We start from the raw sequence: 25,701 nt of genomic DNA on the forward strand, positions 1-25,701 counted from the left end.
TTACAACTTTGGTTTCAGCCATTAACAATTTAGAAAATTCAAGAGAAGAAAAGTATTTTATTTGCCTATAGTTTTACTATTTCTCTTCTACCTTCCTTCCTAATACACGAAATTTCCTTCTTTTATTTTTTCAAGTTTAGAGAACTTTTTAAGCCATTATTTTAGGGTAGGTCTGCAGGCAACAAATTCCACTAATTTTCCTTTATCTGAGAATGTCTGAATTACCCCTCACCCCTGAAAGATATTTTTTGCTGGATGTAGAATTCACAGTTGACCCAACTTTTTTTCATTGTCAAAAGTGTGCCACTTTCTTCCGGCCTCATGGTTTCTGATGAGGGACCTGTCACATTGTTTTTCCCTCATAGGTGTCATTTTTCTTTTGCTTTTAAAATTTTTGTCTAGTTTTCAGAAGTTTGGCTGTGAAGTGTCTTGGTGTTAATTTCTTCGGATTTGTTTCAATCTACAGGTTTAGGCCTTCCACCAGTTCTGGTGAGTATATGGCTATTACTTCAACTCTTTCAGCCCCAATTTTTCTTCTCTCCTTCTGGTACTCTGATGATTTTTTAGATTTTAGATTTTCTGTCATAGGTCCCTGAAGTCTTTTCTTGTTTGTTTAAAGTATTTCCTTTCTGTTCAGGTGTAATTTCTATTGCCTTATGTTCGAGTTTAAGGATTCTTTCTCCTCCATTGCTTTTTCGGTAATTGGATTTTTCAGCTCTAAATGATCCTTTATATTTTCTTTCTTCGCTGAGACTTTGTACTTTTTTCACTTGTTTCAAGTGTGTTAATTGTTCATTGACTTTTACGATGACTGCTTTTAAATCCCTGCCAGGTAATTCTAACATCTCATCTGTGTGGTCTCCCTGCCCCCTTTTCTATTTTCCTGGCCTTTTCAGTCTATTTGTGGCTGAAACATGGACATTTGGGGTTGCTACGGAGACTGCAGCTTGCTAGACTTTCTGTTACAGCGCACCTCCTCTGACGGGGATGGAGAGGAACCACTGAATTACTGCCAGGTGTGGCTGAGTCAAGGTTCCTCGCTTGCTGTCTGCTGACACCCAGGGTGGGAGTGCCTTCTAGTTACTGCTTTGTGGGGGTGAGTTCCATCATCTCATTGCACCTCTACTTAGAACACCCTGGTTGAGAGGGCTGGGTGCTTCATTTGTCCTCATACGGCCTCCACTGACACCAGCTCAAAGTTCCAGCTCCCTGCTTGACCTTCTCGGACACCACCCCAACAGGAATTTTGGGGTGCCAATACAGCCTAGCGAGGATGGAAGCCCACACTCCCAACTTCACTTATGTTGGTAAAGTCAGGGTGTTTTCTTCTGTGGTTTGGCTGTAGTCTTGCTAAGCTCTTCCCCTTCTAGCCCTTATTTGGGGTTTTGTCTGCCTCTTCAGCACCAGTTTGACATGTGAAGCAAAAAGAAAACTCAGGGAGCTCAGTGCCAGTAATTCCTTGGGTCCCAGGGTCCCCAGCCAGTCTGCTTTCTCTCCACCTTTCAGGCTTAATGTTTTATATAAAATCTCCAGTTCTATTTAGTGGAAAGGATAGGGATTAAGTACTTCCATTCTACCTTCCCGGAAGAGGAGCTGTTCCACTCACACCATAAAAAAACCGTATGAAAATACAAAACGGGACAGCCGCTATGGAAACTGAAAACAGCAATTCCTCAAATTACTAACAGAATTACCACAGGATTTAGCAATTCCATTTCTGGGTATGGACCCCCCAAAACTGAAAGCAGGGTCTTTGTTTTTTTTGTTTTTGTTTTTTTTGAGAGAGCTAGAGGTAGAGGTGGGGGAGGGGAGAGAATCTGAAGCAGGCTCCATGCCCAGCGTGGAGCTTGACGCGAAGCTTCATCTCACAACCCTGAGAGCAAGACCTGGGCTGAAATCAAGAGTTGGACGCTTAACCAACTGAGCCACGCAGGTGCCTCTGAAAGTGGGGTCTAAAAAGAGATCTCTACACCCGTGTTCACATCAGCATTATTCACAACAGCTAAAACATGGAACGATCCCATTGTCCAGAGATGAATAAGCAAAATGTGGTACACACCAACAATGTAGTATTCAACTTTAAAAAGAAAATTCTGATGTGTGCTACATGGAAGAAGCTTGAGGGCGTGATGCTGAATGAAATAAGCCAGTCACAGGAAGACAAACACTGTATGAATCTACTTCCATGAGTAACCAACATCTCAGGAAGTGTAAGGATGGTTGCCAGGGTTTGGAGGAGGGGAAAATGGGGAGTTACTGTTGAATGGGAATAGCATTTCAGTTCTGCAAGATGAAGGGTTACAGCGATGGAGGGTGGTCAGTTGCACAATGGGGCTGTATTTAATGCCACTCAAGTGTACAAAGATGGTAAATTTTATGTGTATTTCACCACACACACAAAAACCATCAACACATTTTTTCCTAACGCATCACTGATCTAAGAAATTTCACCCATCAATCTGATGTCTTCAAACCAAGGCAAAATTCAGGCTCTCCTGTTCCCTATGAATAGACCTAGTTCTACGTTGGAGCTGACCATGCTTGCTTACTACCTGGTGAGGCACTTCAGGCCCAGGACATACTGAGTTACTGTGCCAGGTACTTCACAGACATTAACGCTCACATCCTCGCCACGGAGACTGGGGTTCAGCAAGTCCTGTGAGGAACTGCCCCAAGATTGTAGCTGGAGAGTAGGAAAGCAGAGGCAAATTCCTGTTTTCTAGTGCCAAGCCCTACAAGGTCACTTAGAATCCTTTAAGAAAGAACAGTTCAAAGGTAGGAATAACAAATATTTATTCAGAAATGGGTAAGTAACATACAGTCTCCTCCATCCGTTATTGTCTCTTCCTCTCCTTTTCAACAAGAGATACACATGAGGAATGCGGAGGGGTGGGAGGTGGAGAGGGACGCAAGCATCGGCCCACCACCTTCTCTTCCATTTCCCATGACGACACCCTGTAGAGCAGGGGAGGCAAACAGGCTCCACCCTGCAATGTACCATACGGCTATCCAACGGACAGGGTCCAGACGGCCGGGAGGCTGCGGCGGGGCTCAATGAACTCTGTGAACGCCAGAGCAGCCTGGCATGGGACCGCAGGATACTTATCATCCCTACTTGAAGCAGAGTCCAAGCAGTGATCCCACTGCCCCCAGAACCTGAGAAGCCAGGTCCTACTGCCTTGTAGGTGCTCTCATGGATCAGGAAGGGGAAAGTGTAGGAGGAATGTCTTCCAGCTGCTGAGAAGAACTAAGTTTGCACCTGTTCAAAGGGGGAAAGGGAACAAGGGAACGAAAGCAGCATTCTTCAAAGAACCAGAAGGCGGAGCACCATCGGGTACCTTCCACTGACTTCCAAGGCCTGAGCAGCCTTAGAGCTGGGGGACTGAGTGGTGTTCAAAGCCTGGGTCCTTCCTGCTTACAGACAGAACTCTGGAAACATGGGTTTCCAGATTTTTCTTCACTGGGCTGGTCCCAAGCAGGCCACGAAAGGCTCTTAGTGTCTCAGGTGCCCTCTACTTTCTAGACTCACGCCTGTCACAGCACTCGCTTGCTACTCATTCCCTACAGCCCCCCGAGCCCTGCGGCCCAACCTGCTCCGGCTCTGCCAGCCTGGATCCCCTCTGCAGTCCCAACAAGGCAGCAGGAGACCGAAGAGGCCTGTGAAGTCCTGCTGTCCTGCTATTCAGGGGCTGCCCCTGGTGGCTACAGTTCTGCCCCCACCACCTGGAACCACGCTGAGGGAAGAGCCTACCAGCTCACCTGGAAGGGCTGCTCCGCTCTCTCCACGCCCTCCCCACCACCCGGCACTCCCTGCGCCCTTCACTGCCAAGGCAGGCAAAGACCCCTCTGGTCATGGACAGACGGGTCAGTCACAATCCTGGGAACAGCGCCCCTCAGTGGCAGCCGGATCTGTGCCTCTCTCAGCATCCCTATGGTCCTGCAGGCATCTGAGGCCAGAAAAGAAGAGCCAGGAGCAAACTAACCTCTCCCATCCAAATAATCCCCCAGACCCTCAGTGTCACAGAACAAGAGGCAGACCTTTAAAAACAAATGCAACTAGCGGAGAGCTGACATTTACACCCAAACCAGGTGTGAGGAGCGCCATGCCCGGTGAAAACTGGAAGGGCTGACGATGCACGCCCCTCCTGGCAACGAGACGCGGAAGGCTAAGAGCTGGGGGGGGGGGCACACAGCAGGACGCAAGGAGAGGGAAAACGTCAACTCGAGAACGGACTGAGCCGCTGGAGACAGCACAGCAAGGGCTGGGAATGCTTTTCCCAGCAGAGCGGCAGCCTCACCTACCCTTGCCACATAGCCCTCTCCACACCACAACACTGTCTAGAGCCGATCGTGGTGAGAGGACAGGAGGGCTGTGGCCCGATCCCCGCCCAGGCCACCTGCGATGACCAGGCAGGTGAGCGCTGCAGCTCTTGAACGACCTGGCTTCCCCCAGGAGGGCAGGGGTTCCCACTCCCCACTTCGTCTGAAAGTTTAAAAAAGAGGAAGGGAGGCATTGCCTCCCAGAGAAAAAAGTGTCCTTCACAGAGGCCCCTGCCCTGCATTCCATGGGGCCACAAGAAAGCCATCCAGAGAACCTAGGGTACCATTTTCAGACAAGAAATCAGTCTGGGGCTGAGATGAGGGGAGAGACACTCCGAGCAACACAAGCCTACCTTGGTGATGAGGTGGAGGGAGAAAAAACAGACTACACGAAATGTTAACGTACAGAAGAGCACAGGGCAGAACACAACACAGAAAGGTGGGTCCCGTCCAGTGAGGAAGCGCTCTACCCCCGGCGACTCTGCCGCGCTCAGGGGCCTCCAGTCCGACGGCCCATTGGTCACAAGCTTTGCTCTAGGAAACAGAGCCACCCTCCTCTGCCCCCGGCTCCCGGCTGCCTCACCCCCCACCCACTCAAAGTTTGATTTTGAATTCTGTGGGCTGTGTAGTCACGGAGGCCCCTGAAGACTTGAAGAGCGCTTTCAGGATGGTGTCAGGGTCCACTTCGGCAGGGGGGCTGGATGAGGCGGTAGAATTCACCCTACGAGGCAGCTCACCCTCCTTCTTCACTGAGGGGCTGTCACTCAGCCGTCTGTGGAGAGCAGAGAAAAGTCAAAATCCCTGTCAGTTTTCCTTCAGATAGGGAGGGAACCCACCGTTTCTGTTATGAAAGCTAAGTGCTGAACACAATGCTTTCTGTAGCCCCTGATCTCATGACATTTTGTACCAAATCCATCATTTTTTAATCTGCAAAGGACAAAACCGAAATGCAGCGCATAGTGATCTGGGATTTTAACTTCAGGAAACGCTGCATGCCCATGACACGGTCACCTACACATCAGTTTGTTACATATCTGGAGAAGTCTGGAAGTCAAGAAACTGACTTCACTCTATTTAGCCCAAAGGCTCCCAAACGTACGAGGTCATAAAATCTACATTTTCCAGAATCCAACTTATTCCTGGAATGCAGCTTAAAACACTTGTCCAACTCAGACAATTCAATATCTGAGTCTCAAATTCTGGTCTTTCTAACTTGCAAAGTCCGCCTGCCCCACCCACCCTGGCAAGTCTAGTATCTTCCTGAGGTTCTACCTCCTTGTCTACAAAAGGACATCCTGCCAACCTATAGTTCACGCATCTCAGGCTCCACAACAGCCTCAGTCTGGGCCAGGCACGCGCGCGCAGGCGTGTGTCATAAACGAGGGCCGGCGGCAGGCACCACCTCCGCCAGCGTCCCGGATGAGGAGGGGCGTCTCCCATTCACTTGGATGGTGCCCACAGCGCACAGACACAGCTGGCCTGCTTTCCACTCTCTTCGCAGGCATTTCTATATTATAAAGCTGAGAACGAGGTCTGAACGCTAGCCCCGTGCAGTCAATCCCCTGCAGAAACGGCAGGTCACCCTACACAACGCAGCACCCCGACGGTCCGCCTGCCATCAGCGCAGAGGAAATGGGAGAGAGGAAAGCGCTGACGCAGGCCCGTTTCTCCGCAGGATGAAGAGAATCCCACAGAGTAAGCAAGGAGAAAAGCTCCACCCGGCCCCCAGCACCGGCCCCCCAGCACTGCTGCCTTTGGAACTTACAGCAGGATGGGCTGGTCTGAGGTGATAACGTTCCCATTCATGTGAAGGTTGCACTTCATGGGTTGCCCTGAAAAACCAAAAAAGAAAAGACTCTGCGATGAGACAAAAGGACAAGGGCTCCACCTCCATCACCAGGGGGTCAAAGCCCCCACTGCTGGCAGCTCTGGCTCCACGAAGGGGGACAGGGAACAGGGGATGGGGTTGCCAGGCTTTGGGAACTCTAGGGTATGAAGTCCATGAAACCTCAGCAAAGGATGGCACCAAAAAGCAAAGTGGCAACAGACCTCACTTCTTTTTTTTCTTTTTTTTAAAGATTTTATTTATTTGACAGCCAGAGACAGCCAGTGAGAGAGGGAACACAAGCAGGGGGAGTGGGAGAGGAAGAAACAGGCTTCCCGCAGAGTAGCCTGATGCGGGGCTCGATCCCAGATCGCCAGGATCACGCCCTGAGCCGAAGGCAGATGCTTAACGACTGAGCCACCCAGGCGCCCCCAGACCTCACTTCGAGCAGGAGAGGAGAGCTGAAGGAAGGGAGAATGTGAACTCAGCGTGACTGTCTAAACTCATTTGTGAGGTGGTAAAGGAAAATGTTTATGCAACGAAACTAAGCGAAAAAAGAATTCAAGGGCGCCTGGGTGGCTCAGCTGATTAAGTGTCGGCTCAGGTCATGATCCCATGATTCCAGGGTCCTGGGATCGAGTCCCGCATCAGGCTCCTTGCTCAGAGGGAGCCTACCTCGCCCTCTGCCTGCCACTCCCCTTGCTTGAGCTCTCTGACAAATAAACAAAATCTTAAAAAAAAAAAAAAAGGAAAGAAAAAATTCAAAAGTGAACACACAGGCTTCCACTTGGTCTGTGAAGATTAACTGCTCCAAGCACTGACTGCTCGGCTATGCTACACACCATGTGAGAAGTACAGCAATCGTAGCACAGAAAAAGGGGGAAGGGGAATGGAGCCATATAGGGGTAACACTTCTAATACCTCACTGGAATTAATTTAACATGTATCTGAAATAGATTCTGGTGAGCTACAACATACCCTGTAAACCCTTCAACAGCCATTAAGGTAGTGACTCAAAAATTACAGTGAAAAATGGGACGCCTGGGTGGCTCAGTCAGTGAAGCATCTGCCTTCGGCTCAGGTCATAACCCCAAGGTCTGGCGACTGAGTCCCACATCAGGCTCCTTGCTCAGCGGGGAGCCTGCTTCTCCCTCTCCCTCTGCCTGCTGCTCCCCCTGCTTGTGCTCTCACTCGTGCTCTGCCAAATAAATAAAATCTTAAAAAAAAAAAAAAAAAAGCTACATTAAATGGGAATGGATTAAATAACCCAACCAAAAGGCAGAGATGGTCACACTGGATTAAAAAAAGAAAAGAAAGATCCAACAATATGCTATCTATAGACACGCCTTAGTGTCAAAGGTGCAAAGGGTTGAAAGTATAAGGATAGAAAAAGATATACCACCCAAACAGCAACCCTAGGAAAGCTAAAGTCGCTATACTAATATAAGACAAAACAGACTTTAAAAAATGTTATGTAGAGACAGAGGTCACTGTTTTGTAAGATTTTATTTTAGAGAGAAAAAGAGTACGTGCGCACACACGCACGTGAGTAGAGATGGGGGCGGGGAGGAGAAGCAGAAAGAATCATGAGCAGATTCCACACAGAGCTCGGAGCTCAACAAGCCAGATCATGACCTGAGGCGAAACCAAGAGCTGATGCTTAACAACTGAACCACGCAGGCGCCCTGAGACAAAGGTCATTTTGCAATGGTCAAAGGATCAGTCCCCCAGGAGAGAAAGCAGTCATAAACATATATAAGCTAACACATACACATACAAATATACAACTAACTTTAAACCCTTAAATACACAAAGCAAAACTAACACAACTGAAAGAAATAAACAATCATAGATGATGATTTCAATACTTCGCTTTTAGTAATGGCTAGAACCACCAGGCAGAAGATCAACAAGGAAAGGGAAGAGTCAAACATTATGAACTAACTAGACCTAACCGACATCTACCAGCAGCAAAATACACACTCTCCTTAAACACTCATGGAACAGAAGGAAATTTGGCAAATTCACCAATACATGGAAATTAAACAAAACAATTCTAAATAACCAATGGGTCAAAGAAGAAATCACAAGGGAATTCAGAAAATACTTTGAGATGAGTGGAAATAAAGACACAACATACCAAAATTCATGGCACGCAGCTAAAGCACTGCTAAGAGAAAAATACCCAGCTGTAAATGCATAGATCAAAAGGAAGAGGGGAAGACAACCTATAGAATGGGAGAAAATACTGGCAAATCAGTTATCTGGTAAGAGACAAATTAAGAATATATAAAGAATTCTTTTTTTTTTTTTTTTTTTAAGATTCTATTTATTTATTTGACAGAGATAGAGACAGCCAGCGAGAGAGGGAACACAAGCAAGGGGAGTGGGAGAGGAAGAAGCAGGCTTCCAGCAGAGGAGCCTGATGTGGGGCTCGATCCCCCAAACGCCGGGATCACGCCCTGAGCCGAAGGCAGACGCTTAACGACTGAACCACCCAGGCGCCCCAAGAATATATAAAGAATTCTTAAAAAAAAAAAAAAAAAAGAATTCTTTTAAAATTAATTAAAAAATTGGGCAAAGAGTCCAAATAGACATTTCTCCAAGACATAGGTGACTACGCACATGAAAGACACTCAGCATCACTCACCAGCAGGGAACGCAAATCAAAGCCCCAGTGACAGTGTTACATTAGTGTCTGCATCTCTAGCTCGGGTCCCTGGGCCACAACGGTCCTCAGTAAACACTGAAAGAACTAATCAGCAGACGGAAGGGGCACCAGACAGAGCTGCTCTCCACAGGCCGTCCTGACACAGACCATGTGACTCGGAGCCCAGGAAAATGAGCAGCTTACTCCTGAGGAGCAGCGTTCACCCAGGGGCTGACAACCGTTAGACAAGGCTTCAGGCCTTTGAGGAACCTGTGTCCGAGCAGTGATCAGACCAACATCGGGGAGCACGCGGCTAGGACTTTTGGTTTCCCCGGGAGGACCTCTTAAGAGAAGCAGCCGTGGAGAAATGGTGTTTCTCTGCTCACTAGACTGAAGTCCTAGGGCTGGGTGACAAGCCAGGGCCCTGTAAAACAGGCAGCTCAGGGGACTGCACACGCTCGTCTGTTCTTGGTGCGCGGGAAACCTTCCATCCAGACGGACGATGTGCCAGGAGTCCTCCCACCCAGCTCAGAGGAAGGCCTCGCTCTAAGGCCTGCTGCCCCACAGTGAGCAGTAGGAAGGGGAGGTGGCTGCTTTCTCCCTGACTTACCGTCCAAACACCTGTTGTTATACTTCTTATATGCAGTAATGGCATCGTCCTTCTTCACAAAGACCACCTCTGCTACGCCAGGATGGACCAGCCGAGCCCTTTTGAGGGCTCCACACACACAGAAAAGCTCCTGCAAAGAACAGGAGGGATTAGGGTTGTAGACTTTAGGGCCCTTATCCTGCCTGCCTGCCGTCCACACACCCCAAAGAGCTCTGAGTAGACCGGCAGCTGCGCTCCAGCTGAATATGCCCAGGATTTCGGGAGGCGCTGTTTTAGGGTGTCCTTGGGACATCCGCAGGCCTCTTGATGTGGGACCAGGTAAGGGGACAAGCCGAGCTGGCAGCCAGAAACGGGTCTGCCCTGGAGTCCCCGTGTCCTTCAGCAAGGCACCCCCAAAGTTTTCCTGCTTCGGCACCCACTTTCTCCACAAGGATAAAGGTTACAGAATTTCTCTGCGGCCCAGTGATGTGCGGGAACGCGCAGGCTCATTAAAGGCAGGGGTTAACATGGCCCCAGGGAGCCTGCAAGTCGTTCAACCTTTCTGACAACGAGTCTGCTCTTCTGGAAAAAAAAAAAAAAAAAAAGGAATGGCTTCGCCTTCCTCCCGGGGCTGCCGAAAGCTCAACTGGAGGCATTTGTAGGGCAGTGCTCCGTAGGCGTGTGTCCCCTGACGCCCCCGCCTCATTGTACAGGGCAGGAGGGGAGGCCGGAGAAGGAAGACAATGTGGAGACGGAGCACAGACGCCGGCCAGCAGCCACGCCATGTCCTCACCTGCGACTCCCTTCGCAAGGTTTCTGAAGAGGTCACGGAAATGATGTGTTTTTCATGATAAAGTGGAAAATGTTAAATACCAAAACAAAGATATGGAACCGAATACTAAGTGTGACCCCAATTTTATTACTGTTGTTCTCTAAACATTACCCATGTGGGGAAAGGAGGAGGGCGGCTTCTGCCGCGGTCGCTTTCCGTGCTCACCACAGGCGGGCAGCTCCCCCTACTCTGTATCTTCCTGCCTACAGAGTACTGCCACACAGTACGTGCTCGGTAAGTGGCAGCTACTACTACCTGCGGAGTCAGGGAAAAAATGTGTTTTAACTCTCTATTACCTTGTGAACTATTAGACAAAGTAGGCTACAGTCCCCATTGCGTTACCATTTGCTGGCGAGCCTGCTTACTTCTCAAAGCTATCACACAGCACTGGTGTTTCATAATTAAAACCACTGTCAAACGAGGTGGCCCTTATGGGCTGTTACGGAACCCGAAACCCAGCTGCAGAGAGAGCCTGGAGTCCGGGTGCGTGCCTTCTGTGATCTGACAGTTCACAGTAGAAAGGGCACCTGGACCTCAGATTAATAGCAGGTTTTTTTGGTGCCTACATGAAAGTAAGGTAGAAGAGAAGTCCTGGCTGCATTTGGCCCTGTCCTTACGAGCTTTAGATTTTGCCCGTGGCTAAGGGCGGGACAGGACAGACCAGGGCAATACAGAGGGGCCAACTACCAGATAACACCAATCTATCTCATTCCCTTTACCCTGGAATCACCAGGAACCACAGGGCTGTGAACCACGGGACTAGAGGATCCCACTCGAGACCCATCCAGCACCATGCCCTGGCCCTGGTTTAATGCTGTGAAGAACAGGGTTAACACAGCCAGCCTGACTGCTATCTTTTGAAAGATCTGCTTCCAAGGCTGGATCTTGGCTGGTGTCTGGCAACGTGGAAGTGGGAAGGGCTCCCACCACCCTAAATTGGTGTAAGAGTGGCTCACTGAGCCTAATCTATGCAAACAGCGTGGTTGGTGCTGAGCACCTGCTTCCGCCCTGGGAGTCTGGAATGCTGGTGTACAGGGGCAGAGTGCCCACACAACTAGTTCATTGTAAAGACCCTGGGCACTGAGTCTGTAATGAGTTCCCTGGTTTCACGCATCACACATCGTTGCTAGGGGGAATAAGGTGCATTCTGTGTGACTCCACTCAGGGAGAAATCCAGAAATTTGCACCTGGATTCCCCCAGCCTCTGCCCCACGAGCCTTTCCCTTTGCTGATTTTGCTCTGTATCCTGTAATAAACCTCAGCCCTCACATGACTCTATGAGAAGTCCCATGAGTCCTAGGGAATCAGTGAACCTGGGGGGGGGGAGGGGTCTTGGGGCCCCTTGACACAGACGTGGTTTGAGATCTAAAATTCTGGAAGGACACAGTACTCACCACGATGTCTTCCTCCGTGACTCGAGGGTGTAGATTGTTCACGGTCATCTTGGTGCCTTCCAAAGGGCTGAGGATAGGCTGCCAGACAAGAGCAGAATCAGACAGCAGCTCCGCGCTCAGCAGCAGCACGCACTCCCGGCGAGTGACCAGGAGGGCGCAGAGGAAAGCCCCCTAGAGAGCCTGTCACAATCGTGCCCCACCACGACGCTCAGGGCCCAAAACTCTCATCAGCTCCGAGATATGCCCGACACTCACAGGCCTCTGAGCCTCTGCATGGAATGCCAATCCCGTGTCAAGACCCACCCAGCTCAGGTGACACTTTCTCCTTAAAGCCTTCCCGACTTGCCCAGGAGAATCAAATGCTCTTTCCTCAGAGCTCCCAGCAGCTCTCCTCAGGCAGACCACTGGTCTATCACGAGTTGCTCCGCCTGCAGCTCGCTTTCCCCAACTTGCCCGCAAGCATGTGGAGGGCAGAGGTCACTGAGGCTTGGTTTGCTCATTTGTAAAATGGCGGTGGTAACGCCCACCTCACGGAAGTGCTGTGAGGACGCAACAGGGGTCACACAACACACTGCCCCCCCAGCACAGGCCGGCTCTCAGCGGGGGCGGTCGCTCCCTCTCCTTCACCTTACCTCAGCAGACGGCAGCTCTTTGGGGGGCTCCTCCTTGTTCACTAGTGTCCGAGACATGCTGGTCAAGGCTTTTGTCCGAACAGAGGAGGGGAGGGCAGGAGCAGTGTATGCATCATTCTGAACCACTTTGGTGAGCGGGAGGGCCTTGGACATGGAGAACTTGGAACTGCTCAGTCCGGCCTAAACAAAGAGGCAGACAGGAATCTGTGACGCTAGAGAGAAGGTAAGAGACAAGCCCTACGGGGCTGACAACCCCTACCCCCAAGGCCTCCCAGCTCCCCAACTCCATTAGAGATCTGGAGCCAAAAAGGCTGCCAGTGACTCCCCCCAAGGGAGGGGCGGGAGGGGAGAGACACGCGGTCTGCCCACACGCTTACAGAAGCCACGCTCCAGTGCAGGAAGCCCCTCGTAAGAAACTTCCCCGCAGGCCTGACCTGGAGCCACAGACCTACCCAGATCACTGAGATTTTAGGAAAACCCTACAACTTGGGGCCAATCAGAAGGCCAAAAGCTTAGAGTCAAGTTCATTCCCAGATAGGTTTCTATCACAATGGGCCGATCATCCACTCTGAGTTGGCCTGGCAGAAGAACCCACTCTTCAGAAGGTCCGGACTCCCAGCTTCTTGGTCCTTGTTTCTGCCACACAAAGGCACCATGCACAGCCCTGGCTTGATCGGCTCCCAGACTGTGAAGGACATGCTGGCAGAGTCGGCCGTGCAGACCAGCACAGACGGTTCCCTCCCTCCCCTGCTCCCCCTAAGCCGGGATGTGGTCCCTTGGAAATATAAACCAGGAAACTCCTTGGTACGCATGTGTCTGAGGAAAAGGATGGATGAGGCTGAAGTGGCAGGTGGCCTTGCTGATTTCAAACAGTGCCTGCCAGGTGCTGACTCCAGAAGGAGGGAGGGATGCAGCAGCCGCAGAGGCCGAGTGTGGGGCAGAGCTGCTTCACCAGTTTCTCCAAATCAAACAAAATGTCCGCCTCATGCAGGACCCCACGTTTCTCAAGCTACTTTCTGATTACCGACAGCCAGCACAGTATGATACATGCAGCCCGGGAGGCCGACTGCATAAGCCTGACTCTTAGATCTGCTATTTATAAGCTGGGGATATGGAAAACATCTTAATCTCTCTGTGCTTGGTCCCTCACCTGTATGACAGAATAACAGCACCCACCTTACCAGGTAGGAGCAAAGAGGAATCTTAAGTTAGTTAACACAAATACCGCATTCTTTCAAGTCAAGGGAGCCAGGAACTGAGCCAGCTGACCCCTCCCTTGGTAGCAGACCTTAGCAGTTCAACCCAGTGCAAAGGCTCAGCCCCTTGTAACAAATCGGCACCATTCGGCTTCACGCAGCACTTTAAGTACTTCAGCGGTAACCAGGAAATTGGTCCACATTCAACGCAATGACAAAAAGAGTCTTTGGGTCTCTGAAGGCCAAACAAAGGCACTTGGCTTGAGTGCCCCTGGCTGCCCTCCCTGACATGGGCTATACCTACTGCTTCTGGCCACCCTGATGGTCCCAGATACCGCTCTCACTCCTTCTCTGCATGGGATCTACCCAGCAGCCTAGTCTGGCCAGCTTGCCTGGCGTGCAGGCTGCCCCTGGTGGAGCGCACGTGCAAGGCTCTGCTTACTCCAGCTAACACACCGACTGAGGGGATCCGGTATCAAGAATGGGGCCGGAGCTGCTGACGACGGAGGGAAGGGAACACGCAGAACATCCTGCCCTTTCAAGGGAAAGAAAATGCGATTCCCTCCTCTGGGATCTCACGTTCCCCGTGCAGGGTCTCAAACAGCAACCGGAGGTCGCAGCTCTGCAGTTCACTAGCCGTGGTGCCCCGAGCACAGCCCGGGACACCGTGCTCTCAGCGCGTATAAACCAGGGACTGCATCAGCACTTCTGCAAATCTTCTGACCCACACGAAGAAATATTTCTGAATTGAAAGGCCATACTCCCCACCAGCTCTCCCATCCACCTGATAAAACATAAAACGCCTTACCACGTGGTGGAGAAAGCTGCCCGAGGCTGCAAATTTCATCTGTTTACTAGGAACAGGAGCTACAGGGTCATCATCTTCCTCCAAATCATATACGTTCTGAAAAGAAACCAAGAAAAGCTAAAGTGGCCTGCGGTCCCTCAAAGGACATTTGGGGCAAGAACAGCAAGACCCGTGGAGCTGGCTGCTGGAGGGAGAAGGGGCCACAGGGGAGACTGGCCTGGGAGTCACATCCTCACAGGCCGGCTCGCTACCCACAAGGGCCCAACAAAAGCGCTGCAACCTCCAGGTCCACGAGAATTACCTTTCCGTAAGCGGGCAACACCTAGAAACACCTTAAAACAGGTGTTTATAATCTTGGTTTAGAAAGTGCATCCTCGGCAGTCTGGCCTACAGAAATACAGCCAAACCCCCAGAAAGAGCTTGAGCCACAACGATGTTCACGGAAGGATTTCTAACAGTGAGAATTAGAGGGAAATGCCTCTAACTGGAACATCAACCAATGGATTATGCAGTTATTAAAAACGTTTAGAGTAAATGTGAATCGCAGAAGTGCTTAAATTATAAAGTAAAATAGAAGAACACAGAATTAGATAATAATATAATAACACACACACAACTCCAACTAGGGCATTAACTAAACAATAATGACGCTTCAAAACAAAAAACCAAAAAAAGAGAAAGGAGCCAGGGCAGAATTTCAACAGCAGTTGGCTCTGGAGAGCAGGAGCATGAGTAACTTTTTCCTTTTGATTCTTTCTCTATTTTGCAAATATTCTATATTAAGCATATACTAATTTTTTTTGCACATACTGCTTTAATAACAAAAAATAGAAGACACTCAATTTGCCTCTCTGCCCCTTATATACCCACCACCACTGTAAGTTTTTTTTTTTTTTTTAAAGATTTTTATTTATTTATTTGACAGAGAGACAGCCAGCGAGAGAGGGAACACAGCAGGGGGAGTGGGAGAGGAAGAAGCAGGCTCATAGAGGAAGAGCCTGATGTGAGGCTCGATCCCATAACGCCGGGATCACGCCCTGAGCCGAAGGCAGACGCTTAACCGCTGTGCCACGCAGGCGCCCCCCCCCCTTTTTTTTTAACTCATCAACTGCAGGGGCTCCTGGGTGGCTCAGCTGGTTGAGCATCTGACACTTGGTTTTGGCTCAGGTCGCGATCTCAGGGTTGTGGGCTCCGTGCCAGACAGGGGATCTACTTGGGTTCTCTCTCTCCCTCTCCCTCTGCCCCTTCCCCCATTCGCACACACTCTCTAAAATAAATAAATCTTTGAAAAAATTAAAAAAACTCATAAACTGCAAAAAGCCAAATGTAATCCCCTCCAATTCTTCACACTGGGAACCTCGGGCCAGGGCTCAGTTAATCCACGCAGCGGAGCTCATGAGAGTGCATGCACGTTTACACGTACACACTGCACGCATACACTCATGCCCACATACACACGTTCTTGCTCTCTCACCTGTTTGGCCGGGTGGTTATTGACAACATTGATCCTCATTCCAGCAGGATGGGTGTGGAGTGGTGCCATGGCCTTCTGCTGGGGAACCTAGAAACACACAGAGACCGTGATCCATCCCAGGGGGTCCACACGTGTTCTCCATGAGAAAGGAGTCACTGAACTTGAAATACGGTGGCACTCAGTTGAGGCCCGTGGTAACCTCCAGGGCGCCTCGTGCCCAAAGCAGGAGTGACAGAAAGCCTTGTCATCTTGCTCAACGAACCTGGCTCAATAAATGTTCGCAGCTGCTGCTGCTCCTGTTACCGAAGTCACTGTGAACATTAATACTGTTTTCGTTTCCTTCGGCAGCTGTGCAAGCGGCCAGGGCCTGGACGGGGGGCCAGGTCCTCCCCTGGGCCTCCCACTGACGGCTATGTTAACTCTGGGCACAATAATTCACATCCCTGAGCCCAAGAGTCTTTTAAAAACTGGGGCGATGGTCCCTGAATTGCAGGGAGAGATAAATAAGGTCCTGTGTGTGAAGCGCTGGCCACTGAGCACACGCCCCACAAGCATTTCGTCCTTTCCCCTCTCTTCCCTGCATCGCTGGCTCACTGCAGAAAGTCACTTACTTTTTCTGAAGCCCCTTTTCTCCTCCATAAAACTGGATCAAAACCTCGCCTCCCCCATCCGGTTACCATACAAACCCTCGGGAGAACTGCCGTTTGCCCCATCACTCCTGGCCCCGGCTCCCTGCCTGAACCTACACTTGTTCCTGGCTCCCCAGGAAAGCGGGCAAGAGCCACACCTACCTGGATGGTTTTGGTGAGCTTCAGGGCAGGGGTCACGGTCCCAATGGGGGGGCTCACGAAGGTGGCTGGGGGATTCCGCTTCAAGCTGATCTTCTCGCGGGCATCGGCCACCGGGCGGGGCTTCTGGGGCGCCGCGCTCTGCTGCTTGCGCGAGTTCAGCATCTCTCTGGCATCCTGCACTTTCCCTTTGATCCGGAACCGAGCATCTTTCTGCAAAAGCTTTTCCCGGGCATCCTTGACCCCCAGCTTGAGCCGGGCGTCCGCGAGACCAATCTTCTGCCGGGCGTCAAACCTCTGCTGGAAGGTGGCCGTGCGGGCCGGCTGGCTGAGGAGGCTCTGCTGGATCCCAACACGAGACCGAACACCTCCGACTCCTGGTCTGGCATGGAGACTGCAAGTAAAAATTGCAGTATTGAGCAGATCTGGGTAATCAACAGCAGCCCGTGGAAGCAGAGCTGTCGTAATACTGCGAACAGGGGGGTTCCTGGAGAAACCAGAAATCTGCTCGCGGTCTGGGGAAACAGGTAAACCTATATTGAAACTTCTCTCCCAGTTTATGGCTTTTAACTTTGCCTTGAAAAGAAAATCAGGAAGAATGGCCTGGTGGTTTCTGTCACTTAGGTAAGACTGTTTTGCTCCCTAGACCAGGTGTTCTGAGACACCATTAGGGACAATAACCTACAAATGACATTAGTCAAAAAAAAAAAAAAAAAAAAAAAAAAAAAAAAATTCCCCCAAAATACACAAAAAAAAAAAAAAAAAAAAGCATATCCCCCAAATATCCCAATCCCACACATCTGAAGAGCAACTTCAGTTTCCAAAGCTCTTCCACGGCCGTGCTCTGTCACCTCCTCAGCACCCTGTGAGGTGGGCCTAACAGGCTTGGAGAGGAAATGATTACCAAAGGGTGTCCAGCCGGCTCCTGGCAGCCCAGGCCTCCGGTGCCGGCAGACAGCCCCCCACCCCGGGCTGGGAGCAGGAGCTAGCCCACTAACAGACTGAAGACACAAGGACTTGACAGAAAACAAAACAGTCACTCAATTGTTTCCAAACACCAAAGGTGTGGGTGTTTCCCTCACATCAACTGTTCTTGAACTCTCTGGACACCAACTGGGTGTCCTACAATTCAATTCTGACACTACTACCCAGAGTCGGCGCACACCCCACAGGTTACGGGCTATCCCACGAGACTCCCCTCACTTCGGACGTCAGTCCCAAGTCCTGGGCTTCCCACACTTTTGACAGACTAACAAAAATTGAGGGGACCCACCCCCCCCAAGTTCGAGAATTTGCTAGAATGGCTCACAGAACTCAGCAAAAACAGTTTATTTACTATTATCAGTTTATTGTAAAGGATACAATCCAGAAACAGTCAAATGGAAGAGAGACGTGCGGTACAGGGGAAGGGGTGTGAAGTTTCCATGTTCTCTCTGGGTGCACCACCCTCCCAGCATGTAACTGTGTTCGCCAACCCAGAAGCTCCCCAAATTCCATTGTATAGGGGGTTTTAAGGAGGTTCCATTATGTAAGCAAGGTTGACTGAATCACTGGCCATTGATGACTGACTCAATCTCCAGCCCCTCTCCCCTCCCTGGAGGTTGTGGGGTGGGGAGTGGGGTAGGGCTCCAAGTTCCAACTAATCCTGCCAAGGTCTTTCTGGCAACCAGCCCCCGTCCTGAAGCTATCCAGGGGCCCATCAGGCAACTCCTCATTAGAACAAAAGATGCCCCTACTACCCTTATAACTCAGGAAACTCCCATGAGTTTTAGGAACTGTGTGCCAGAAACCAGGGATAAGACTATAAATTTTTTTTTATAAGATTTTTATTTATTTACTTGACAGAGAGAGAGAGAGAGAGAGAGCGCAAGCACAAGCAGGGGGAGCAGCAGGGAGAGGGAGAAGCAGGCTCACCGAGCAGGGAGCCTGATGTGGGGCTTGATCCCAGGACCCTGGGATCATGACCCAAGCCGAAGGCAGACGCTTCACGACTGAGCCACCCAGGCGCCCCAAAACCAAGTATGTATTTATCACACTCACCACCACCACCAAGAATGCCAAATTCAGAAACTGGTAAGACTGGAAATGAACTAAACTCCATTAAACAGGCCCATTTGCTTGTGGGGTTCCTCTGTTGGCCCTTCGGTGGCTTGCGAGGAAAGTACAAGTCCAAGTCCTTCCTGGGGTCTGCAGGTCGCTCCCTCGCCCCACCTGCCCACCACACCACGAGGCCTCTCTGCTCCAGCTGCCACCACTACTCGAGCAGGGGGTGCCCTGCTCGGGGACTCCGGCTCCCAAGGCAACATCTCCTCTTGGGGAACCGTCCCTCTCTGATTCTTCCAGGACAACCCTCCTTTGTGCCTATATCCACATCTGCTTGTTTTCCCTTCCCCACTGGACTGGAAAGGGGGAGAATGGGCCCAGTGCTTTGTAAGTGGTGTTGAACCCTGGCTGAGCATTAGAAACTCCTGAGGAACCACTTAAAACCACAGCTGTCCAGACCCCACCCCACAGCTACTGAATCTAAAATCCAGGTGAGGGCCTGGGCATCTGCATTCTTGACCCCACAGGTGATCCTGGATGACAGCAGAGTTCAGAATCTCTGACCTAGTGTCAGAAGGCAAAACTGTACCGAACAAACAAGTTCCTCTATGGTTTCCCACATCTGTGTCCAGCCTTCCCCCGAGGCCTCCTGCACCCTGGGCAACTCAGCAGATGCGCCTACTGCCTCACCTGCCCCCAACTGACTGCAGGGAGACTGCCCACCAGCTCCTGTGCTGACAGCAGGAGCACACCCGAGGTACCAGTAAAGGCAAATCCAGACCATCATCTTGTTATCCTCTGGCCAGTGCAAACACCGGCCGCCTCCGGTCCACAAGACTGCCGAAGGCAGTGATGCACAGACCGTTTTTCTTTGAAAAACAGCAAATTACTTTAGGATTTAAATACTTTCCAGTGGGTCTACACAAGAACTGGGTGGGAGAGAGAGAGCAAGGGTCATTTACAGAATTGGTCAGATTACGTTTAAGGTAGGGGCGGGAGGTGCCCTACTTGCTGGTCCCTGTCCTATTTTCTCCTATAAAGGAGTGGGTTTAAAAAAAAAAAAAAAAGCAAGGCGAAAAGGAATGGGGTGTTTAGGGAGTTCAGTAAGCACAATTAGGGAGCGGGAAATGGGTGCGTGTGGCAGACAGCACCCACCCGCCCCTGGAGCGGCCCACCCTTGGTTTCATGGTCTGCGAGGCTTTGACAATAGTGGGGCTGTGCTCTGTAGTGCTGCTGAAACCCACAGCTGCTTGAGAGGCCCCTGGAATTTCTGGAGGGCACACAAACTTCCTAATAAAGGCCTATCCCCAGGACCAACTAGCAGGTGAGGGAACCCTACTGTTTTGTTTTGTTTTTTTAATGCTCTCTGCTCCCTACATCTGCTGATGATGCCCATCAGAGAAATGCAACAAGCTATCAGTTCAGACCAGGAACTACTACTGAAGGCCTACTCATAAAACTGGGGAAAAGGGGGCGCCTGGGTGGTGCAGTCGTTACGCATCTGCCTTCAGCTCAGGGCGTGATCCCAGCGTTCTGGGATCGAGCCCCACATCAGGCTCCTCTGCTGGGAGGCTGCTTCTTCCTCTCCCACTCCCCCTGCTTGTGTTCCCTCTCTCGCTGGCTGTCTCTATCTCTGTTAAATAAATTAATAAAATCTTAAAAAAAAAAAAAAGGTGTATTATAAAAAAAAAAAAAAAAACTGGGGAAAAGGATTTTGATCAACATTTACTGTCCAGATCCGGACGAAACCAGCATTAGCGAAGAGCCCTCCAGATAAAACCATTCACGTACTATGCATGGGACCTCTCTGAAGCCAGACGCCTTGGGCTGGGATCAAGTCACCAAAAAGAGCATGGTAGGAGCACTCCTGCTCCAGGAGGGGAAGGACCAAGTCTCTGGGGACGCCGCACACAATCAGACCCCCGTATGGCTGTGAGAGGGCTTAGAGGAGGCCCAGCGGGCTTGGGAAGAGCCGAGCGGGCCCCAGGTCACGTGAACAGCGCCCACCGCGGCCCACGGCCCACAGCTTGCAGCGCCCTGCCCTCAAGAGCGTTCCCTCACTGCCCCCTCAGCACTTCTGCGGTCCGTGCCCTCCCTGGGGCAGTCGAGCCCTGGACACAACTGCGGCTGAGGCCCTTACTGTGCGGAACCACAGGGTCTGCCTCCAAACCCGCATCTCCCACCGGCGCGAGGGGCCTCTCTGGGGTACACCCGGCATCTCCTTGCCTGGTGGATGAAAAAAGGCTCCAAGAGCTTTCCCATCCTGAGCACCCACTAAGTGTCAAGAGCCCTACAGGGCCCCCCTGGACATCCTCCTCTCACCCTCCCAACTGTGAGAATGAGACTGTAATCCAGTTCACAGATGAGGTCCCGCAGAAGGCCGCACGGGACTTGCCCATATCTAGTCATATATAACCGAAGCATGGGTCAAAAACCACGACCAGAACTTGAAGAGTTTGGGGGGCATATTGTCCCCAGGCTAAGGAACGGCTTAGGACCCCGTCACCCAGGGTCACAGCACACGTTCTGGCGGCCAGAGGGTGAGCGCACACCCACCGAGGACGGCCCAGTGGGCCCACTCGGAACCCACAGACCACACTGCTGGTCTGGCCAGAAAGACGGCCCAGGTGCCTTGCGCTGGTCTTTTTTCTCTATCTGAAGAGCACAACAGGTCCACGTGGGGGAGGGAGGGGATGTGGCTGGGGTGCAGGAGCGTGCGTAGGCCACTTCCCCTCCATTCGAGGCATTCAGTTCCCGGTTACACCAGTTCTTTCAACTCCTTTCATGAACAGCTTTAGGGGCTTCAGTGTTCAGGCTTTTTATAATCGCTGCTCCTCCTCTTGCATGAAAAGACGGCTATTCATCCCAGCAGGCAGCAGCGCTGGGTACAAGGCAGGCATTAGTCATCAGGAATTTTTCAAATAAACACTCCTGCTAGGAGTGGGTCTCCAAAACACAGAGTTCGTGGTGTTACCCTCCTGTTCCAAGGACTGCCGAGGGCTCCCTCACAAAGCCCAACCCCTCAGCAGAGCCTCTGGTCTGGCCCCAGCTCCTGCCTGCAGCCTCACCTCCCACTGCACACTATCTGATGTTCCTGAAACACATTATGCACTTCGGGCCTCAGTCAATGCTGGCAGAGAGGCACAGGAGGTTTGGAACGAGTCTCTGCACTGCCCCAGCCGGCCGCACCGAAACGATGCACCCCCCGCCCTGGTGGCAGGGCCCGGCTAGGTGCTCCACGGGGTCCTGGGAAGAGCGCTGTGGGGGAGAGGGCCAGGGCCCCCACTGGAACCTAGCGCTCTCCGCCAGACCCCGACCAGAGCTGGCTCTGGACAGATGTCTAGTCTGAAGGGTTCAGGCCCTTGAGGGGAGCCCCGGATTATTATTACTATAAAGCGGACTTTAATCCACTGGGTCTCTGGGTTAGTTAACGTGTGCTGAGGCCACCTTTACGAGGAGAAAACACAGTTTGATTCTGTTACGGAGAGTCAGTCCTGAACTCGGTGCTTTACAGATACAGGCAAACAAGACACCAACCCCTACCCTCCAAGAGGGTCCTGTGCAGATGTTTTCAATCCTATTTCTTCCCCTCCAAGTTACATAACAAGTAATTTTCCTCCTCTCTGCTTTAGGTCTACCTTTCCTTTCTCTTATTTCAACAAGGACACAACCAATGAGTACCAGGACCAGAGCCCTGGCCTGAACTGAAAAGCTGACCAACCCCTTTCCCCATGGCTCCAACGACTCCCTTGGCAGGGCATCCGGGCCAGAGCTGCTCAACCCCACCATGCTCACGGTCCAGCCTTCCCACGAAGGCTGCCTCCCACCGGAGATGAACCTTCTCTAACTAGGCGGTGCCAGTGGACAGACAGCTAACATCTGAGAGCCCAACAAATCAAACCCTTGTGGGCGACTCTGCCAACCTGACCAGCGGTACGCTCACAGCTTCTGGAAAAAACCAACAGGAACAGGCTGGCACTACAGTTGGTGCCCTGTGCTGTTCTGGGGAGACTCATCCATGGGTCTCAGGCAACTGAAGTCACCAGAGCTGCGCTGGGCATGGGGAAGGACAGCGCCTCACCATGGCTGAGTGAAGTACCACTCAGAACTCTCCCTTTCTCTGTTTTCACATTAATCACGGAAAACATTTAGACGATTAACTGGGGGGCCAGGTAATAATAATGATAACGACCCCGTTCTTGACTTACAAGGTGTGACGGACACAAAACAGGATGGCTTCTCTAAAGAACAAGCACATTCCACGACCTGTGGGGAAACACGTTATTTACACATCCGGGGTTCTTTTGCTATTCTCACTAAGAGGAAGAAAGTTTTTGGAGATCATTGGTTCTACTTAAATGATCAAGCACAAAGTTCTCCCGGGGACCTCCATGCAATGCCATTCCATGGTTCCCAGGAAGGGCAGAGTTCTTCCAGGAACCATGTAAGACAGGATATAGTTACTGTAGAAAATGACAGCTGTTCACTGAAATTAGCTTAGACCTTTCGGTTCTTGACAGGGATGCCCTGGATGCAGTATTCACTGGCTTTGCAAGTAAAAGAAAACCGAAGCTTCCACAAGGTTTAATCCAAACACAGCATGCGGGCCAAGCTAGTGTGCAGTCTCTGTCTGCACATTCCCCCGGTCCAACTTTCACGTAATAGCAAGGCGATATTCTCTCACAAATTCTCACACAAAATTGGAATGTTACTTCTTTATTTAAAAGCCTTCAATAATGATGATGATAGCTAACATCTGCTGAACACTTAGAACCATCAGATACTTTTAAAGTACTTTAGATATATTAATTCACTTAGTCTAAACAATCATCTAACAAAATAAATATTATCTACATTTTATAAACGAGAGAGGTATGGAATAGTTAGGTAACCTGCGTAAGATCATGTGGAGGGGCGCCTGGGGGGCTCAGTCAGTTAAGCGTCTGCCTTCGGCTCAGGTCATGATCTCAGAGTCCTGGGATCGAGCCCCGCATTGGGCTCCCTGTTTAGCAGGGCATCCGCTTCTCCCTGACCTTCCCCCCTCTTGTGTTACATGCACTCTCACTCTCAAATAAAATCTTAAAAAAAACCAACAACCAAAAACATTATGTGGAAAGTGAGAGAAGGGAATCGAAACTTCAGTTTGACTCTGCGGCTCCAATGCTTACCTACGCCCCCCCCCCACTGGGGGAGGGGTTTGGGCTTCTACTCTTTAAAGATCCACAATAGCCATCATTTGCTGAACACTTACTACCTGGTACAAACTTTAAAATACACATTTTTATATTCTCATACTTAAATTCCTCAACCACTGGCCAGGAACCATTACTACAAATGAGGAAATGGGCCAGCTCAGAAGTCCTCTTGCCAGGGAGGCACAGAACCCCAACAGGCCCACTAGGGCACCACGTCTGCCTGGTTGCACAGTCCCCGTTCATCCCATGGATCCCACCCAATGCCCAACACCAGACTCTGCACACATGGGCACCAAGAAAGTACAGACCCAACAGACAGTACAGACCGCCTGCAGTCAGGAACTGAGGGGAGTGACTGCAGAAAGAGCATGGTCTGGGAAGCTGGCTCGTTCAGCCACTGTCCAGCAAACCTATAAAACCCAGACAGACTTAAAAACGGCCAAAGGATGCAGCACCAATTCCACACCAGTTATTAGAGGGAAGACCCAGGACAGAACTACTCACAGAGAATGGCTGAGCAAATTAATGCTTTCTGTGTGCCTGTTATGAACCAGAACCCAGGTGAAGCGCTGGCTGGTGAATTACATGGTGGCGTCAGGTGCAGTGGATATGAGAGCTGGGGGTGGGGGGATACATTTCAGTTAGCAATAGAAAGATGTTTTCTAGCTTCTGAACTCAGGAGGTATTAGTAAATATCTGCTAAGTGAATGACGTTTGAGAAAACAGTATCTAACATCTTTACAGCCTGTTTACAAAGACATATGAACTAATGCAGTGTGTGCTGGAGAACTACTGGCGGCCTTCCCACTTCTTCATACAGGTGAACCGGAGCTCATACAGCTGGAAATGACTAACAATATTTAAGGGTCCAGAAGAAATTTGGGGGCACATCACCGCAAATCTTCTCCTCACTCAGATCCAGAACAGTCTTCTCCGACAACTGGGAGCTACAACCATCAAGAAGCTCTAACCTCCAGTCCCACCTGGGTTTTTTTTGCCCAAACCTGAGGCCAACTCAGCCAACTCTCTTTAGGGCACTCAGCCCCAACTCTCAGCTCTTCATGGCCTCGGGCAAGTCACTCACTCTACTTCTCCCGGCCTCAAGCTCGCCATCTGCAAAATGGGGAAAATATTAATACCTGGCCGGTACGGTTGCGAAAAGAGCAAATGGGACGGTAGTTACACGAAAGCGCTTAGAGAACTTGAAACGCCGCGCAACTGAGGCGAGTGTTAATAGAGGTGGCGGAGCCGGGAAGCGCACGCAGGATTTGGAAGTTAAGGTCTGGGTCTCAGCTTCGACGGTAACAGGCAGAGTCTGAGCAAGTCACTTCCCCGCTAAACTTCACTCGTCCTAACTCTAAGGCCGCGCGGAGATGGTGGAGCAGCGGGACCCGACGCCCTGTCTTCCCAGGGGAGGGGGCTGAGCCGGGGACACCTTCCGGACCCCTCCCCCCGGGGGCAGCCCCTCCCTCTGCGGGACGCCCACCCTCCCCCCAACCTCCCCGGGCCGCTCCCACGAACTGAGCGCTCGGGCCTCGCCGCCGTCGCGGCCAGCAGCCCCGCCGGCTTCCCCAGAGCGACGGCGCTTCCAGCCAGTGTGGACGTCCGAACGGCCGGGCCCGCGGCGGCGGCGGGGCCGGGCCAATGAGGAGCGCGGCTGCGGCAAGGGGCGGGCGCAGACGGCACTCCGCGTCGCTCCCGGGTCGCTCCCTCCCCCGCCCCGAGCCCCGCTAGGCCACGGATCCTGAGCCCCGGAGGTAAAAAAGGCCGCTCACCGCCCCTTCGTCGCAGCCCCGCGCTTCCGGATGAGCTCGTCCAGGGAGATGTCCGCCATCTTGCACCACCGAACGAGCCGCGAGCAGCTTAGACTCCCTCGGCCCTCGAGCCCGCCCCTTCGGCCGCTACGGAGCAACTAGCTGCTTCCGGCGTACGGCCGACAAACTCTCGCGACAGCT

At 51.4% G+C, this 25,701-nt stretch overlaps 1 protein-coding gene across 1 annotated transcript; it reads right to left on the reverse strand.

Annotated features, from left to right (window-relative positions):
- Positions 1-4,018: 4,018 nt before the first annotated feature.
- POLDIP3 (DNA polymerase delta interacting protein 3) lies at positions 4,019-25,700 on the reverse strand. Its single transcript, XM_040637637.1, has 9 exons — positions 25,522-25,700; positions 16,512-16,902; positions 15,721-15,807; positions 14,247-14,342; positions 12,243-12,422; positions 11,611-11,688; positions 9,406-9,535; positions 6,086-6,152; positions 4,019-5,092 (listed from the first exon to the last, which is right to left on the reverse strand). The coding sequence occupies exons 1-9, from the start codon at positions 25,578-25,580 to the stop codon at positions 4,915-4,917; spliced, it is 1,266 nt and encodes a 421-aa protein (XP_040493571.1). The 5' UTR covers positions 25,581-25,700; the 3' UTR covers positions 4,019-4,914.
- Between the last annotated feature and the right edge of the window lies 1 nt (position 25,701).

The sequence above is a fragment of the Ursus maritimus genome, unplaced genomic scaffold (genome assembly GCF_017311325.1).
Source record: "Ursus maritimus isolate PB19 unplaced genomic scaffold, ASM1731132v1 scaffold_21, whole genome shotgun sequence".
NCBI lineage: Eukaryota > Metazoa > Chordata > Mammalia > Carnivora > Ursidae > Ursus > Ursus maritimus.